The sequence below is a fragment of the Daphnia carinata genome, chromosome 4, assembly GCF_022539665.2.
Source record: "Daphnia carinata strain CSIRO-1 chromosome 4, CSIRO_AGI_Dcar_HiC_V3, whole genome shotgun sequence".
Lineage (NCBI taxonomy): Eukaryota > Metazoa > Arthropoda > Branchiopoda > Diplostraca > Daphniidae > Daphnia > Daphnia carinata.
In genome coordinates, this window is record NC_081334.1 from 2,756,935 (window position 1) to 2,775,156 (window position 18,222).

Genomic DNA, 18,222 nt, shown 5'->3' on the forward strand with positions numbered 1-18,222 from the left:
GATAACAGCAAAGCTAAGGATGGTAAGGCCTAATGCATAATGATTCTATTTATTTGCTTTTATTCATTTGTGTTTTGTAGCTCAAAGTTTGAGTCTACAAGCTCAGCTAGGGGAAAAGAAAAAATTGGAACGGAACAGTTTCCAAACAGTGAAGGAGGATTTTCCAAACTCAAACCTAACTGAACATGAGGATGAATTGGCATTAGGCGAACACAGTCAGGTACCTAAACTTTTCAAATAAGAATTCAAAATAAGTATAGAATTTTAACAAACAATTATTTATTGTTTAGTTATTCAGTCTACCACCTGACAGTGTGTTAAATTTAAATTCTGTTAGTGCTGCACAAAAAGAATCGTTAGTAATAAGCCCATGCAGTGAAGGAACTGAACAATTGTGGGACCGTATTTGGGCTGAAAATGGGTGTGGTACGGAAACCAAGATATGGCACAAGTTCAACATGAAACATGGATTAGGTACTTTTCGGTTTTATGTCTATTGAAAAAGTATTTTTAATGCTATTATTTTGCATTCACAGAATTTAACGGGGGATCAAATCAAGTCTGGAAGTGTTACAGGATGGAAGAGTCAGCCTACAGATGAAAAAACACCGAGAGTGCATTACCATTAAGGTATGAGGTAAAGTAATAGAGTATGCACATTGTCTAATGAGAAGTACCATCTTGTGTGAACGAATCCTGTATAACAGCAATCCTTTATAGTTCTTTCACAGCTAGAAGCCTCAAATAATTCTGCTTCCTTTGATAAACAACAACTTGTCCTTTACGCTCAGAGTGTTGGTGAAGCTGGGTACTTAAATGGCCCTAAAGGTGTTTCACTTCACTGGCATTGCAGCGATGAACAGCATACATGGACTCTTTAGGTATGAAAGGAATTTTCTTGAAAAATTTTTGAATTTATGATGAAGCTCTTCTCCTCTTTGCCAACCAAGACTAATCTACAAAAAAAAATGTATCCAATAGGAAAGGATTTTCAGCATACTGGGAACACAACTATCAACAATGCAACATTCTACGGGTGTTATTTTATCATTCAAGAGCCTTATACAATGATTTTCATCTACAATTTGTATTGCCTTTCCCAAGCTTCTGTCAGAAGTTGAATCTATGAGTCATGTAAGTCACATGAGCAACAATTGAGATGCTTAATGGTGTTGTTTTTCTTTTCTCAGTGTAGGTTAATAGTAACATTGGATCTGAGAAAATTCTTGGTTGGGGCATGACACTGGATAAATTGTAATGATTGGATGGATGACATGATATTTCTATACTTCATTCGAATTCCCGAGACGGTATTTTATATTTAAAAAATTGAAGTGCATATCTGGGCTCCCTTCCTTTCCGTAGCCCCGTTTCCCCTTGACTCGTAATAAGCCCGTAGGGGGTCATGCCCCTACTGTACGGTATATATAAAAACAACATATACCGAGGTTTGGAGGGCTCTGGCCGGAAAGGGGACGTGGGGTGCCGCTTAGTTCGATGATGTGTTCACGGAGGGCGATGTGGCTACCCACAAATCCGAACTAAAGGTTAATCGCTCCTGTAAAAATGTTCCATATCTTCGGCTCTTCTTCCGGCTTCTCTTAGCCAATCACCGGGTAATCTCCCCGGTGGGTCAACAAGGCAGTGTCTCCCCCTGCCTGGGTTGACGGCAACTTTTGAAAGGGCTATTGTGCCTTTTTAAAGTTGCAAAAATAATTGTAATGTGCAGAGAATTGTCAATAAATTTTTTTTAATAAAATTTTTTTGCAAATTTTGTTTCTTTCACTGTCTGTTTTCACACATTACATTTATCATCTTTTTTTATTTAGCTTTCTCAATTCTCCTTTATTGTTTATGCCACGTTTAATGGTAAGCATTGTTTCCTTTAAGCATAGTTTATCTGTAAGCATTCATTTATTTTCCAGGGATCGAACCCTAGATGTTCGGCATTCCGCGCCGATGCTTTACCAATGAGCCATGAATCATATGATGTCAAGTTGGCTTTTTTCTAGTCACTTGCGGACTTGCATTATTACACTTTGAATAAAACTGAAATGCAATACTGCAATATTATTTTTTCCATTTAGATGTAGATTTTTATACATCTAGTAAGGTTTGAACCCAGGGTAACAGTTATCGCAGCTGAATGCTCTACCACAGAGCTATGGACATTATAAAATCAATACAAAGATAAACATATAGTTGTGAAAGACTGCATAAACATCCTAGACGATAACATATGATATGCGATAATAAAGAGTTTAGATATATCTCGTGGCTCAATGTTAGAGCATCTGCGTTGCACGCTGAATGTCTGAGGATCGATTCCCATGCCAGTAAAACAATATACAAATACAAAATTACCTCAGAAATATAAGGTATTACACATTGTTCCTTGTCTAAGTTCATGAAAAAGTGTAATAAATAATAATTGAATACTGACAGGTAAACGATACAACGGTGGCAAAAACAATAAAATTGAATTGCGCAAGCTGAATAAAAAAAAAAATTGATAAATGTAATGTGTGAACACAGACAATGAAGGAAGCAAAATTTGCAAAAAAAAGTTTATAAAAAAAAATTTATTGGCAATTCTCTGCACATTACAATTATTTTTGCAACTTTAAAAAGGCACAATAGCCCTTTCAAAAGTTGCCGTCAACCCAGGCAGGGGGAGACACTGCCTTGTTGACCCACCGGGGAGATTACCCGGTGATTGGCTAAGAGAAGCCGGAAGAAGAGCCGAAGATATGGAACATTTTTACAGGAGCGATTAACCTTTAGTTCGGATTTGTAGGTAGCCACATCGCCCTCCGTGAACACATCATCAGACTAAGCGGCATCCCACGTCCCCTTTCCGGCCAGAGCCCTCCAAACCTCGGTATATGTTATTTTTATATATACCGTACAGTAGGGGCATGACCCCCTACGGGCTTATTACGAGTCAAGGGGAAACGGGGCTTCAGAAAAGAAGGGAGCCCAGATATGCACTTCAATTTTTTTAATATCAAATACCGTCTGGGGAATCCGAATTAAGTATAGAAATGTCATGTCATCCATCCAATCAATACAATTTATTCAGTGTCTTGCCCCAACCAAGAATTTTTTCAGATCCAATGTTACTATTAACCTATATTGGGAAAAGAAAAACCACACCGTTAAACATATCAACTGTTGATCATGTAACTTACATGACTCATAGATTCAACTTCTGGTGGAAGCTTGGGGAAGGACATACAAATTGCAGATTAAAATCATTGTATAAGGCTCTTGAATGATAAACTAGCACCTGTACAATGTTGCATTGTTGATAGTTGTGTTCCCAGTATATGAAAATCCTTTCCTATTGGATAAAATTTTTTTTGGTAGATTAGACCTGGTTGGCAAAAAGGAGGAGAAATTCTTCGTCATAAATTCAAAATTATTTGAAGAAAAAACCTTTCATACCTAAAGAGTCCATGTATGATGTTCATCTCTGCAATGGCAGCAAAATTAAAACATCTTTAGGGCCATTTAAGTACCCAGTTTCCCCAACACTCTGAACGTAAAGGACAAGTTGTTCTTTAGCCAGAGAAGCAGAATTATTTCAGGTTTCTAGCTGTGACAGAACTATAAAGGATTGCTGTTGTACTGGATTTATTAACACAAGATGGTACTTCTCATTAGGAAACTTGCATTACTCTGTTAATTTACCTCACACCTTAATGGTAATGCACTCTCAGTGTTTTTTCATCTGTAGGCTGACTCTTCCATCCTGTAACACTTCCAGACTTGACTTGATCCCCTGCTAAAATTCTGTGAATGCAAAATAATAGCATTAAAAATACTTTTTCGATAGACAAAAAACCAAAAAGTACCTAATCCATGTTTTATGTTGAACTCGTGCCATATCTCGGTTTCCGTACCACACCCATTTTTCGGCCCAAATACGGTCCCACAATTGTTCACTTCCTTCGCTGCATGGACTTATTACTAACAATTCTTTTAGTGCAGCACTAACAGAATTGAACTTCAACACACTGTCAGGTGGTAGACTGAATAACTAAAGAATAAATAATTGTTTGTTAAAATTCTATACTTATTTTGAATTCTTATTTGAAAAGTTTAGGTACTGACTGTGTTCGCCTAATGCCAATTCATCCTCATGTTCAGTTAGGGATGAGTTTGGAAAAACCTCCTTCACTGTTTGGAAACTGTTCTGTTCCAATTTGTTCTTATCCCCTGGCTGAGCTTGTAGACTCAAAATTTGAGCTACAAAACACAAATGAATAAAAGCAAATAAATAGAACCATTACATATTAGGCCTTACCATCCTTAGTTTTGCTGTTATCTAATATTTTGTGTTGTTCCAATATTTGGGCCTGCAGCTTCATAATTTGATCTAATAAACAATAATTAATAATTGAAAACCAATATAATAATGTTTATACTTACCATTTTTTTGTTTTATTATCTTATCCATTTTTTTGTTCCTCCAGCCACGCGTTATTCTCCATCCACGCTACTGAACTAACTGCGAATGGCATCCAATGGACTGAAATTGCCTATGCCAGTAATAACGAGTCTGAGCGGTAGATGGCTACGTGTCGGAAAAAAAGAAAAAAAGTGTGTTTTTTTTTTTTACGAAATTTTTTTTTTTTTTCGGGGAAAACGGATTGCCAAATGGCAATCCGTTTTACATAAAAAAAAAAAAGCCGGAAGAAGAGCCGAAGATATGGAACATTTTTACTGGAGCGATTAACCTTTAGTTCGGATTTGTGGGTAGCCACGTCGCCCTCCGTGAACACATCATCGGACTAAGCGGATCCCCACGTCCCCTTTCCGGCCAGAGCCCTCCAAACCTCGGTATATGTTATTTTTATATATACCGTACAGTAGGGGCATGACCCCCTACGGGCTTATTACGAGTCAAGGGGAAACGGGGCTACGGAAAGGAAGGGAGCCCAGATATGCACTTCAATTTTTTAAATATCAAATACCGTCTGGGGAATCCGAATTAAGTATAGAAATATCATATCATGTCATCCATCCAATCAATACAATTTATTCAGTGTCTTGCCCCAACCAAGAATTTTTTCAGATCCAATGTTACTATTAACCTATACTGAGAAAAGATAAACAACACCATTAAGCATCTCAATTGTTGCTCATGTGACTTACATGACTCATAGATTCAACTTCTGGCAGAAGCTTGGGAAATGCCATACAAATTGCAGATGAAAATCATTGTATAAGGCTCTTGAATGATAAAATAGCACCCGCAGAATGTTGCATTGTTGATAGTTATGTTCCCAGTATATGAAAATCCTTTCCTATTGGATAAATTTTTTTTTGTAGATTAGACACAGTTGGCAAAAAGGAGGAGAAGAGCTTCATCATAAATTCAAAAATTTTTCAAGAAAATTCCTTTCATACCTAAAGAGTCCATGCATGATGTTCATCGCTGCAATGCCAGCAAAGTGAAACATCTTTAGGGCCATTTAAGTATCCAGCTTCACCAACACTCTGAATGTAAAGGACAAGTTGTTCTTTAGCCAGAGAAGCAGAATTATTAGAGGCTTCTAGCTGTGACAGATCCATGAAGGATTCTATGAGGATTGTACCGGATTTATTAACACAAGATGATACTTCTCATTAGACAATTTGCATTACTCTAGTACTTTACCTCATACCTTAACAGTAATGCACTCTCAGTGTTTTTTCAACTACAGGGCAACTCTTCCATCCTGTAACACTTCCCGATTTGACTTGATCCCCTGCTAAAATGCTGTGAATGCAAAATAATAGCATTAAAAATACTTTTTCGATAGACAAAAAAACGATAAGTGCCTAATCCATGTTTGATGTTGAACTCATGCCATTTCTGGGTTTCTGTACCACACCCATTTTCAGCAGTCTTTATGGTAATAGTAATCAAAGCCACATGTACCACTATAAAATGGGTGTTGAAAAGCAAAGAAAAACCTGTTGAGATGGATACCAGGAGAATCAGAATAGATCTCAATCAACTTCAGTTATTCTTTTCCCTATAGTACTTCCCTATAATACTTAGTGACATAGCATAATAGATATACCCAGAGATGGATATACCTGCCTCAATTCAGAACCATAGACCAACGGAAAAGAACACAGAAATGTAGCTGCTGTGAAAGCAGATCACTTTAGAACACATGATTAGGTATAGATCATCTAAGAGGAAACCTAAAATGCCAAGACAAAAATATTGGGCATAATTGCAGTTTACCAAACATAGTAGCAAAATAAAATAATTGTCCAAGAAAGACATATCACACTTGGGTTGGCGAATAGGTCAGTCTGATGCAATGTATTGCAACCCGTTTTCCTTCCCCCCCCCCCCCCAAAAAAAAAAAAAAAAAATAAATAAAATAAAAATATCGGCCTTACTTTCTGTTTTACTCCTACCAACCGATAGATGGCGGCAGCAGTGAAATAGAAAAAAAAGGCGGTATTTTTTTTTTTGGGGGGGGGGGTAAAAAGGATTGCCATATGTATCCAAAAACCCGATTTTGGTACAAATGGTGGGCCTTTAAATTAATTTCGTTTAGAGAGATAGGTGTGTTTTATTTATTTATTTTTTAATTTTCAATTTCGGCTAGATGGCGCCATTCATTATTGGAAGTAGATTGCCACTAGATGGCAGTGCATGATTTTAAGCTGCTCGCCATCTACTCTACCCCGTTACCACTAAACTGCGCGCCAGTTGTAAACATGGAACCGTCTGCTAAACATCATGTTAAATGAAGATTTTAACTTTATTGACGGCGAAAATTTTTGAAATCGGTTTAAGAAAATGGCCATGGGCATTACGAATAGTCGTCCAATTTGTACATATCCCATTCCCATGTCCATCCAAAGCAAGTTGGGTAAAGCTGGCTTTCTTACGACAGGTTCTGTTGCAAACCTACGGCCTTCAGAGCTTTCTTCAAGTGATTACGAAAATCAAGTAATAGAAAATATATAAGACGAAAAGGTCAAACTTTTTTCTGTAGGTGCAGAGATATCTCTAGAAGATGCTGCAGACGTGCTAGATCTTGTAAGAAAACCACACGGATTATTCCTTGAAACTAAAACTGCTCTGGAAATTCTAAGAGAAGAACAAAAGAATTGTCCTATTGTCACTATGAGTCAAAATGTTGACAAACTTCTAAATGGAGGTATCCATCTATCTAAAGTAACAGAAGTTTCTGGAATTGCAGGTGTTGGAAAAACTCAACTTTGGTAAAGATTACATACCACATTATCAATGATGGGAGATCTTTAGCAATTTTTCTTAACATTTAGTCTCCAGTTGTGTGTCACTGTACAAATACCAGAAGAATGTGGAGGGCTTAAAGGCAATGCAGTGTTTATTGATACAGAAGGAAGCTTTAATACTTCTAGACTTCAAGGTTATGCATATTATATTTAACACATTCATTTTTCCTTGAATATTTTGAAAATTTCAAACTATTGGATTTAAAATCATGGAAGGCATTTCTTTTCCGTTTATTCATTTTTGTCTCTCGTGTAGATATGAGCCTTGCATGCATTGAGCACTGCAGAAATTCCATGAATTTAGCAGCTGAAAATTGGAATTTGGCCTCAATTACAGAAAATATCTTTGTATTCAGATGTAAGGAAGTGACTGAGCTTCTTTCATGTGTAATGATACTGAAGGAGTTTCTTAAAACACATGATCAGGTTTATATGTGGTATTGTGCTTAAAAATTGTCAATTTATCGTTCGTCTTTTACCGCTTGCAGGTCAAACTAATAGTAATAGACAGTTTAGCCTTTCATTTTCGTCATGATTTGGAAAATGCAGCCTTACGCAGCCGCGTACTGCATAAAATCGCCGCCGAACTCGCCCGCCTTGCTGTTGAATCGAAACTTGCTGTACCTCATTTCTATTTTAAATTAAGTTGTGGGTTAAATGTCTTAATGCCTTATTGATTAGGTGGTCGTAACAAATCAAATGACAACAAAATTCGATTCTAAAGGACAAGGTCGCTTAACTCCCGCTCTCGGTACATCTTGGGGACACGCCCCCACTTTTCGCCTTATCTTGGACTGGGATCCGTCACGAAGTTTCAGATGGGCAACTCTTATAAAATCTTCTTCATTACCACCTGGCTCTGCACCCTACCAGGTACAACCTTAATAATTGGAGATCTCGATAACTTCTCGCACTAGATAACTTAAAGTGCTGTGAATAGGTTGTTCAAGACGGCATACGGGATGTTTGTTTCGACAAAGAAGTAACACCTCCAATTGCTATTGTTGAGGATGGTATTCCAGGAATAATTTTCAGTAACTCTGACGTCTGAAACATTTTTGTCCAGTACCTTCTCATCGCTGCTAACAGTTTATGTTTGTCATATAATTAGTCCCTATATAAGATAATATTGTACATACTTTATACACTGTTAGATCGATGCTGAATTCTGTAACCAAGGAACATAATTTTAATGAATCAAATGCCAGACAATCAGCTAAAGAATATTTCTAGTTTTGAAAAAAAAAAGGCACTTTAAAAGCTGAATTTAAGCAATATGGCAATATCGAGTTTCCTTGGTTTTTGTCGAGCTGTTTTACAAACGTTGATTCTCTCCGGAAAACAAACGTCTGTAATGTATTTGCTAAACCATTATAATTATCATGAGGTCGAAAACGTCAATGATTGATCGTCATTCTTTCATCAGTTGTCCAACTTGTAGGCAAAGAATTGGCTTTAGTAAGGTGATTCGAGGAATGGCTGCGAACGCACCGACTGACGAATCGTTTTCCCTTACGATAACGGAGTGTGAAACCGCGCTTTCTTGTGAAAGTAAGATATAACTTGAGATTTAACTAATCATTGTTTTGCGATAATTTTATTCTGTAACTGCCACTACGTCCAGGTTCCCAGAATTCTTCTTCACACAATGGATCCTATCACAGTCCATTGATGAATGAACTTGCGAAAATGGTGATGAACTTTAAGGCTAAAGCTTTACTGCTGGAAGATGAACAGGAATCACTATTTTCTATATTAATGAATTTACGAGAAGAACTTTCAGCAGAAACTTCCACACTTTCTGGTAAGAATGATACCACAGTTAAATTCAAATGTGTAATAATAAATAATAGAAATCTCTGTTGTAGTTGTACTGTAATTTGGTTATCCATAGTTATCACAATATCATGTATGTATTTTCATTCTTTGTTAGGATTAGGAGCAGTTAATGCTGTTGATAATCTGATTGCCACGTTGGCAGATGTAAATTTGAAAGTAACTACTAAACGCAGCAGTCATGAAGAAGAAGCTCTGCATCAAGTTAATAACATGATCAGTCAACTTGTTTCCCAATCACAAACTGAAGTGCATAGCACCAAAGAGCTATGCCATGTTTACATCCGATCTTGTTACCAACCAGGTAGAAATCTTTGTTGTTTTTCTTGATTTTTGCTGCCAATATGTGAAACATTTGTGTTCTTTTCTTTGAAATAGGTCAGTGTACAGATGAATCCAACTTGGATGAAGGAGATTCCTTTCAGTCGTTCATTCTTAGATGTGCACCAGATGATAAACAGCGTATTAGAAGAAGATTGCACGGATTATTAAAGTATATCGATTCTCGACTCAAGGATATTTATTCCCCTACTAATGAGGTGACTGAAAAATAAATATGTTTACAGGCATTTGTGACTTTCTGTCATCAATTCCTTCATTCTGCAACAAGTCCTAACATTCCTTTTTTATTTTTATTTTTTTTATATACATACATGAAGAATTTTTGAATTACGGCGTCTTAAACAAATCTAAATAATGGCGGGTTCGTGCTACAGGGATTATTCTTTCCATTGCATTAAGCGTTCAAAACCAATTTACTTACAAGGCGAGAAAACGTTTTTTGTCAGGTAACGGTAGATATCGTTGTATTGTTAAAAATACCTAAGCATGTTTGTACGCATACAAATGTTTAATAATTTGTGAAAATAACGTGGATTATGCGAAGGAATGCGTGAAAGACAGCATTACCATTCAATATCGCAATAGCTTACGCCGTTAATTGGATTAACATTGAAGCCTCGACGAAGTAGACGGCACCTTGAGTAAAATTGAAATTTTAGTAAACGACGGTTTAATTGTTAATGCAGAAAAGTTGGTGAGAAAAAAAAGATCGATTCTTCACCTGTGTTCTTCCAAACGTGGAGCGGCGAGCCGGGGATCATTGGTACTGGCACTAGACCAAAGCCGTTCAGCTACAGCCGAAGCTCGAGGCCATGTAATGGATGTAACACTCACAGCATCGATAAATTCTCCCCACATGCATGCCTCGCCGCCAATTACCTTATGGAACAAAAAGTAGGATACAGTGAATGGCGAACAAGAAGAACGTTATGGCCACAGCTTTTATGGTAATTCGATCTATAACTCACCAATCTTTTTTGGCTTTCTGTTCCGTTAAATGACAAGGGTTCTGCTAGATAATAACGATCCCAGTCGATGCCGTAATTGATATAATTGAGGTACCAAGGTGAAGAAAGTACCGTGCGATAGCCAAATTTTGTCACCTGTACAACGAATAGCCAATACGCTTCTTGGTTATTAGTAATGGCGAAAACTACTAAGGAGTTACTTACACGAGCTAGTTCATCGTGGAAGTTATTGCCATCTTTCCATACATGAATTACGGTATCAGTTGGGAGAGTTACGTTGTTATCAATAACTTCTTGCCATACCAGGTAGCTCATTTCCCCTTTAGTTACGTCTTGTGTAACATTAATTAAGCGTTGCATGAAAAACTGTTCCAAGCGTGCAAAATCTTGACCCCATCCGTGTTGTTTCATAAAAGTTTTGATTTCAGGATTGCTGGCCCTAAATGGAGCCAAAAAATTACCACATTACAACTTGAAAAAATTCTGAAGACAATTTAGGCATCTTCAAATGCTACATTACCAGCAGCTAAAATCAACTTCGTCGCCTCCCAGATGGACGTACGAATCGGGAAACACGTCGAAAACTTCGGCAAAGAACTCTTTTAAAAATTTGTAATTTTTAGCAGGAACTGGATTCATCGGGCCAAAAAAGTTATCTTCTGTTCCATCTTTTTTATAGCAGCGAGTAAGTAAACCAGGAGAACCGGGTCCCCAAGACTGCGTGTGTCCTAGACAAATACTGTTTTAAACGGTGATACGTGATTTAACTCGAAAATTATTGTTTACCAGGCGTATCGAACTCTGGGATGACCCTAATGCCTCTCATCCGAGCATACTGGATAACATCTTCAACATCCGTGGGACTATATACGTGGCTGTACGGATTGAAAGATCCTAATTGACTGTTAATCGTAAGTATTTTTATTTTAGACAAGAAAACCAAGAAACTTTATTAATGGGCTCAATTTTCACCTCAGGCTAGGAAATTTTCTACTTTCGTAGGGGAAAGCCGGATCATCAGTTATATGCCAATGGAATACATTCAATTTGTTCTGAGCCATTAAGTCCAAATTATCTTTGATTACTGGAAGTGGTAGGAAATGTCTGGAACTATCCAGCAGCAAGCCACGATGGGGAAATCGCGGAAAATCCATTATCATTGTTGAATTTATTTGAAACTATAGATACAGGTAGGCTATTATTGGATGCTCTGGTTTCCTGTCGACATTTTTCTGTTTTGAATATTTTAGGTAATCTGACTCACCGCTATTCCATTTTGTGATGAGTAGACTAGCTGACTAAAAGATTCCAGTCCGCGTAATATTCCCCATACACTTTGGCCTAATATGATTCCTTCGCGTGGTCTATCCGCAGCATCAATCTTGATTTCATCTATTCAAGTTGTTCGAGGTAAGGAACAAGTTTGTGATTTTTTATGACGATTCAAAATTTACAGTGTTCATCCATGTTCAGTGATGGTAATTTTTCACACGGTTGCATCATGTGAAGAACAACGGTATCAAGATAACCTCGGAAATTTTCATGGTTTTCCCAGGTCATGCTGTACTTATTAGAAAGCTTCTGAAATCGTTTTGAAGTTCCACTTCCCCTTGGCGGAAAGAAAATGAGATCATAGTAACGGTGAATAGCTTCCTCAAGGATATCGCAAGTATTCCCAGTAATCTGCAAACAAACAGTAAAAAAATGTTATCGCTAGAAAAATCTCAAGGACTGTTAAATTCTTTTCTCTAGTCAGCCTGGAATACCTGGAAATGGAAGTCGTTTGGTCTCAGCACCATAAAATTGTCGGTAGACTAACAAACATTGAATATAAATGGATTCAAATTTCATTATTATGACGGACAAAGTTTTAAACGGCACACCTGTTCAAGTTGGGGTTTGGGCCAAATCTGCCCCACAGTTGGGCGTATCCAGGCTCCATTTCCTTTTGGTAAATCAAATGGAAAACGAAGATTGGCCTTATGAAAGTCCGGTTCTGCCAATCCGAGGGAAAAATCCAACAGCAGTAAAAGGATACTAACACTTTTCATCGCCATCTCCTGTCTGAAAAAAAATCAAACAGCACGCTGTATGTAACGGATCACTAACATGAATGACTATATGATTAGCAAACAACAACTCTTCTTTCCAGAAAAAGTGCGTTTAGGGGGTCGATCATAGGAATTCAGACTGAAACATTATCTGTTGGACTGTTTAAAAACTCGCCATCTAGCGTTCCATGACGACTGGCTATTAATTTGTTTCGGTTTCAAAACAAAAGCAATGGGGGCACGCCTTATACTCAATAGTGCTATGGATACCCAGAATCATGTTTCGACGGTTCTACTTTCTCAAAAGAGAATAATGTACCTGAAAAGGTCTGAGTAACATTGAACAAGAATATTGTACGATTCGCTATTTTCTCCAACTAGAACTGAACCTTTTGGTGCCGAAGCTAAACACGTTGAAGATCGATTGGAAGTCATCGACACAATACTTATTGGTCATCAAAAAATTTTATTGACGATCGTCGCATTAGAGAAACAAGGTCGGAAAGGTTCCATGTCATTATAGTTTCATAAGCTAGCAATGCTGTCAATAGCTTTGTTGATATCGGCAGGAGGAAGTGGCACGGCTTCGTTAACAATGATTTCCTTTTTTTTGGGAAGAGCTGTTAGGTTTTCTCGAACTTTGCCCAAACTACTGTCCAGGTTCTCGATCTTTTCTCGCATGTTCGCATTCAGCTAATCAGAAAAAAGAGAAAGGGTCTACGATCATAATGTGTCTATCAACTACAAATATCGACATCATATGTGTACCTTCTTTAAATTCGTATTAACTGGTTGAGCTTTGAATTTAGCTTTAGCTTTGGCTGCTTTACCACCCGCAACTCGGAACACGGGATTCTGCTTACTTTTCCCTCCTTTATTTTTCCCCATGTTGACTTGGGACAAAAAAGACGTTAAAAAGAACAATCAATAATGGGATTTATCTCATGTTCAAACAGTGATGTACCCTAGAAAAGGATATGTAATACTATTATTGTTTTCGAGAAAAAAGCTGGCATGGTTTGTGCCTAAATGCAGCCTATGTGAAAAACAAAGATTTAAAAAAACTGAACGAAGCTTTAGTTTTCATTAAACAAGCCTGTCTCATATCCTTGTTCAACAATGACTGTTGAAACAAACCTTGTTAGCTCCAATGTCAATGCAATAACCAAGAACCTTTTAAATAATAATAACAATAGTAATAATTAAAACTTATGTGTAAACCAGTGCATGTTTAAAGTGCAGGAAAAATGGTTAAGTTGTTCCCTAGCAACTTCAAATAATGTTCAAGCATCTAAGTGGTAACCCAAAAAAGTAAGCAAGATTTACAACCAATAGTTAAAAGAACAACCAACAACTATCAAATAAGACGGGTTCCTATAAGCACAGAAATCTAAACAAATGCACAAACGACAGACTGTCACTCACCTTAAGAAGATGTGTTCTAATATATTATCACAAGTTTTATGTTACGTTTGTGTAATAAATGTGATTGTGAATAACGTACTAAAATAGTTAGAGGTGATAACACGCGCCCACGTTTCGTCTGCTAAGCTAGTACGACCATCTGGCGACAAATTTCGAAGTAAAGTTGGTGTGAAATAGATCTCGAGTGCTGTCAAAAAATCTGGATCAGTGGCAAAAAGTGATAGATATGGGGAAAGAAAACTGAAATGTGTTAGAAAAATAGGGTCATAGAATCCCAGTTTCAAAATGGGATCTAGATTAAGGTTCGTATTCTATCTCGGATATGATTTTCATACTGAATTATTTCATACATAATAGTGTACATAAGCCATACACAGTTGGTTTGCTGTTTTTGCCTGAAGCAGTGGATAATTGATCTGATTTCGTTTACCTTATTTAGAAACGATGTAAAACACCTGCTCGAGTGCTTCTGTGAAATAGTGAGCCCAGAAACATCAAACAAACAGCCATGGGTTGTTCAAAAGTTCCCTGAAAGTTTTAAAGATGACGAAATGTTAAAACAAGTTTCTCTGTTTGCATTTCCTTGTGATGTGCCATGGTAAATAAAACCCTTACGGTGTTTTAGTTTGTCTTGTTTTAAATCTGAATTTTTTCTCTAGCAATACAGTGCAACACTTTTCTTTTGTGCTGACAAGCCTTGATTCAAAATGGACTTTTGGATTTTGTCGTCAGGCACCAGGAGCCCAGACAGCACTAGTTATCATCAGTTATTTGCCTTGGCATGAATTTTTTTTTAAGATTCTCAATCAGATTGCGGAGTTGATGCAAGAACAAGCTGTGCCAGATCTGAATAGCTTTCTGGAAGGACTCTACCAAAGAGATGTTCCAGCTCCAAGTACAACTCTTCATATCCCTTTCGGAAGGGCTCATAGAGTGTATACTTGCAAATGTCCTAACACTTATACTTTACCCAGCATTCCAGAGAATGTAAGCATAAGCTCTCTAATTTTTCAAATGGGCTTTAACCCTAGATTATAGATTTACAATTCTTTTTTATATTCAGAGAAATTTGACCGAATATTTCAACGCGGTGGACGCCCACAATATGATGGTTATTTTCGCCTCCATGTTGCACGAGCGGCGTATCGTCATGGTTTCTTCCAGGATATCTCGACTTAGTGCTTGTATTCAAGCGGCTAATGCTGTGATCTACCCAATGATAAACAACCACAATGCAGTATTCGTAGGTTACCTTAAATTTTTAAATTTATGTGTTATGTAGATCTGGCAGCACATTTACATTCCTGTTCTTCCTCCGCATTTGATGGATTACCTACTTGCTCCAATGGTGAAAGGAATTTTTGAATTCAATTTCTATCGTCTTATTTGTTTTCATTTTTAAAATACGTATCTATGGTAAACTGGTTTTGTTTTCATATTCATTACTCGTATCTACTAGCATATTCTTTTTTTCTTATTATCATTATTTCATTTTATTTTGTTGAAGTTTTAATTCTGTGATATTTGTTCGCTTACAGCCGTACTTGTCAGGAGTCCCGACTAGCACGTGGGAGGTACTACTCATCACTTGCTCACATCCATAACACTATTTACTTTCTAAATGATATGCGCAGAGAGTTCGGAAGTCTGAGTTAGGTGAATTGGTAGTCTTGGATGTTGACACGAACCATATTGAAACCCCCTTCGACGATTTGGATCGCCTACCTCCAGATATAGTAAGAAATTTCTATAATTTAGTTTGCCCTGTCTTCAATTTTTTTCTATCAAAGGTCAATGGGATGAGAAGACGATTAAAAACGCCCGGGAACATGATGGGTGATGGTGTTGCTCGAGTCTTCCTTCGAGCTCTTGTACAGCTTATAGGAGGCTACCGTGACGCACTTCGCTTTCGACAAGGCGAACAGATTACCTTTTGTCGAGATGCTCTTGTTCAGTCTCGGCCTTTAGCTCTACGTCCCTTTCTAGAGTCAATGCTACAACTACAGATCTTTCAACAATTTATTGAAGAACGGCTTGAAATGTTAAATTCAGGACAAGTAATTGAAAAGAACCAGCAAGCAAGTAAATAAAGATAACCTTTCTCTTTACACGTTGCAGGGTTTTTCGGACGAATTTGAATTAGAGGCGTGCCTCTACTCTGATAAATCGAGTAGTCGCCTAAAGCAACAGTACAAGGAATGGCTCACCACGATGAAAAAAGAAAGTGGTGTTTTTTTTAAAAAGGTTTAAACTATTCACCAAGTGCTTTGTATTTTTGAAACATATTTCTCTTTTTACTTGCTCTATAGGCCAACCCGGCAATGCGAAATGCCGTCAAAACCGTCGGCCGGTTAGCTAAAGAAAAGAGCCGGACAGCTTATAGAGAAGTGCGTTCAAAATTCAAAGACATGCAAATACATAGGGAATTGGAGGGGGCTGCATTTTCAACTGGAAACACTAAATTGCGTGACAAACCTCGATCTGCTCCATCGTCTCCTAAATTCGGCGTTAGCGACGTATCAGCAAATCAAAGAAGGACTGCTGTGTCTCCTGCAACGCTAAGTCATCAACTTAATTCGAACTTCTTAGATCGAAATCATTCTCTACGGAGGTGTGAGACATCGGTTAGCCAACATTACCATGTTAGCGGATCCAGCCCAGGTTTTCCTACAGGAACTAACGGGGCAAGCTCTTCTAGTTCAGAAGAGAGTGGCACTGAAGATGAGCTGCAAATGACTCCTCTCAATCTCAATCTGATGGACGACATGAAAGATATTTTGGCAAGAACGGCCTCAACCGAATCAACACCTCCGGCCATAGATCGTTCAGTAAAAATCTTTGTATATTTTCCCGTTTCCTTGTTTGCTTGGTTTTTCTGAATTTTGGTTGTGGTGATTGGTGTTTGTTCTTTTTTTATTTAGTTTTTTATCTTTTCGTTTTCCATTTCCATTTTTGCAGAGGAAACCCAGTTTATCCAGTCCTCCTATTTCCCCTATTGCCAATCCCGTCCTCCGTCAAAATAGTGCACCTATCCTGAACGTTGGACCCTATTCTGTTCAACCAATTCCCTTGCCACCCCTTCGTTGTCGTAAACGTTCCGAGGCACAAAAGAGTCCGCTGTCTGGCAAGGTAATGTTCTGTGCCTGTTTTTATTTTGGGAAACGCTTACCTTTGTTTATTTCAGCCTTGCTCGTAGCTTGTCCGTTTAAGTTTGCTGTAAAATTGTCTATTTTACTAATCTCTTTTGTTTTGCAGGGCAATGCGCAGATTGATCTTATTCGCTTGGACTCAGCAACTTCCCTTTCGCCAGTTGATGAGTTTGACCCATTGGGAGCTCCCCGAACGGAATCAGAAACCGTACGAATAACACAGTCTAATCCGGTCTATTCCTTCCACGTTCCCCGACAGGTCGCTGAGCCTCAAGTGCCATCTGGAGCGAGCAGTGGTAATGGTGGAGTGGTAAATTTTAAAGGCTACACCAGCCGTTTTGATACAGGGTCGGATCCATTTAGTAACCTGTTGGCGTTTACACGTACTAATCTTGGGCCAACAGTCTCTGTACCCGACCCCGTCAAAACTAACGACTCTTCCGTGGGCGATAAGTCTGCTTGGACAACATTTGATTAAATATAACAATGTTGTCGTGGCCGTCATCTGTATACATACATAAAAATTGAACATCGTATTTTCCTTCCCTGATTATAGGCACTCAAATGTTTAAATTTATTTCGTTTTAACAAATTACATCGCTTTCTTCCTTCTCGCGTTTTTTTTAATTGTTAATGTTTTAAAATGTAGATACATGTAGTACTACTTGCTACAGCGTGTAGACCAAGTGTAGACGTTGTCACAAAAGTATATCGAAGAGGGTCACATATCCCGATGATAAGCTGCCTGCATCCATGAACCGTCTTTCAGGCTATGGGTAGACCTACGAACAACCTACGTTCAACGATCACCTCTTCTCTACCTCAGTTTTTGTTTCGATCTTTAACGTGTAGTGAACGGTACTACAGATCGATGTGAAACGTCTGTATACGTGTTTGTGGTGTGTGTGTGTGTGTTTTTTTTCTTCTGCCATTTAAGCCTCTTTATAGTAGGCATGGCTCTTCTCTCTTCATCTTCTCTCTTCGTCTTCTTCCTCGATGATGTCCGAAGTGATCTTGCGTAATCCGATGAATTGAAGAATCTTGCGAGTCTTGAATGACATATGGGAGGGGAGGGTGGTGGGGGGAGAGCGTGGAGGGAAGGGTGGGCTTGGCGGAAATTGGCGGGGACTACAGATTACAAAGCGTGGGTGATAACCACTGTGCCAGGACCGCACA

General features: G+C 38.1%; 5 protein-coding genes across 8 annotated transcripts; 3 read left to right on the forward strand and 2 right to left on the reverse strand.

Annotated features, from left to right (window-relative positions):
• The first annotated feature begins 6,711 nt into the window (after positions 1–6,711).
• Positions 6,712–8,394, forward strand: LOC130694657 (DNA repair protein RAD51 homolog 3-like). Its single transcript, XM_057517744.2, has 7 exons — positions 6,712–6,947; positions 7,011–7,239; positions 7,303–7,409; positions 7,532–7,701; positions 7,764–7,895; positions 7,957–8,148; positions 8,216–8,394. The coding sequence occupies exons 1-7, from the start codon at positions 6,812–6,814 to the stop codon at positions 8,324–8,326; spliced, it is 1,077 nt and encodes a 358-aa protein (XP_057373727.1). The 5' UTR covers positions 6,712–6,811; the 3' UTR covers positions 8,327–8,394.
• Positions 8,395–8,572: 178 nt separating this feature from the next.
• Positions 8,573–10,558, forward strand: LOC130694673 (uncharacterized). Of its 3 annotated transcripts, XR_009420851.1 has the most exons (6): positions 8,573–8,826; positions 8,900–9,079; positions 9,209–9,415; positions 9,490–9,650; positions 9,771–9,899; positions 10,140–10,558. XR_009420851.1 is itself a non-coding variant. In XM_059494952.1 (5 exons), exons 1-5 carry the CDS (start codon positions 8,658–8,660, stop codon positions 9,777–9,779), a joined length of 726 nt encoding a protein of 241 aa, XP_059350935.1. In that variant the 5' UTR covers positions 8,573–8,657; the 3' UTR covers positions 9,780–10,558. The 3 variants fall into 3 exon arrangements, 2 of the variants coding, with proteins under 2 accessions (XP_059350935.1, XP_059350933.1); XM_059494952.1 differs by having other exon boundaries at positions 9,771–10,558; XM_059494950.1 differs by lacking the exons at positions 9,771–9,899; positions 10,140–10,558 and having other exon boundaries at positions 8,575–8,826; positions 9,490–9,678.
• Positions 9,901–13,982, reverse strand: LOC130694694 (beta-hexosaminidase subunit alpha-like). Of its 2 annotated transcripts, none has more exons than XM_059494945.1 (12): positions 13,898–13,982; positions 12,305–12,485; positions 12,188–12,235; positions 11,876–12,104; positions 11,686–11,813; positions 11,394–11,599; positions 11,208–11,323; positions 10,942–11,149; positions 10,626–10,860; positions 10,422–10,556; positions 10,175–10,332; positions 9,901–10,089 (listed from the first exon to the last, which is right to left on the reverse strand). In XM_059494945.1, exons 2-12 carry the CDS (start codon positions 12,476–12,478, stop codon positions 10,017–10,019), a joined length of 1,710 nt encoding a protein of 569 aa, XP_059350928.1. In that variant the 5' UTR covers positions 12,479–12,485; positions 13,898–13,982; the 3' UTR covers positions 9,901–10,016. The 2 variants fall into 2 exon arrangements, with proteins under 2 accessions (XP_059350928.1, XP_057373778.1); XM_057517795.2 differs by having other exon boundaries at positions 12,305–12,481; positions 13,898–13,966.
• On the reverse strand, positions 12,998–13,360 carry LOC130695206 (ribosomal biogenesis factor-like). The gene is made up of 2 exons (XM_057518327.1): positions 13,241–13,360; positions 12,998–13,165 (listed from the first exon to the last, which is right to left on the reverse strand). Exons 1-2 carry the CDS (start codon positions 13,358–13,360, stop codon positions 12,998–13,000), a joined length of 288 nt encoding a protein of 95 aa, XP_057374310.1.
• A 64-nt stretch (positions 13,983–14,046) lies between the features above and the next one.
• Positions 14,047–17,657, forward strand: LOC130694693 (DENN domain-containing protein 1A-like). The gene is made up of 12 exons (XM_059494944.1): positions 14,047–14,199; positions 14,337–14,495; positions 14,557–14,884; positions 14,961–15,115; positions 15,179–15,245; positions 15,436–15,471; positions 15,532–15,633; positions 15,688–15,954; positions 16,016–16,141; positions 16,207–16,725; positions 16,856–17,026; positions 17,153–17,657. Exons 1-12 carry the CDS (start codon positions 14,183–14,185, stop codon positions 17,522–17,524), a joined length of 2,319 nt encoding a protein of 772 aa, XP_059350927.1. The 5' UTR covers positions 14,047–14,182; the 3' UTR covers positions 17,525–17,657.
• Positions 17,658–18,222: the final 565 nt, after the last annotated feature.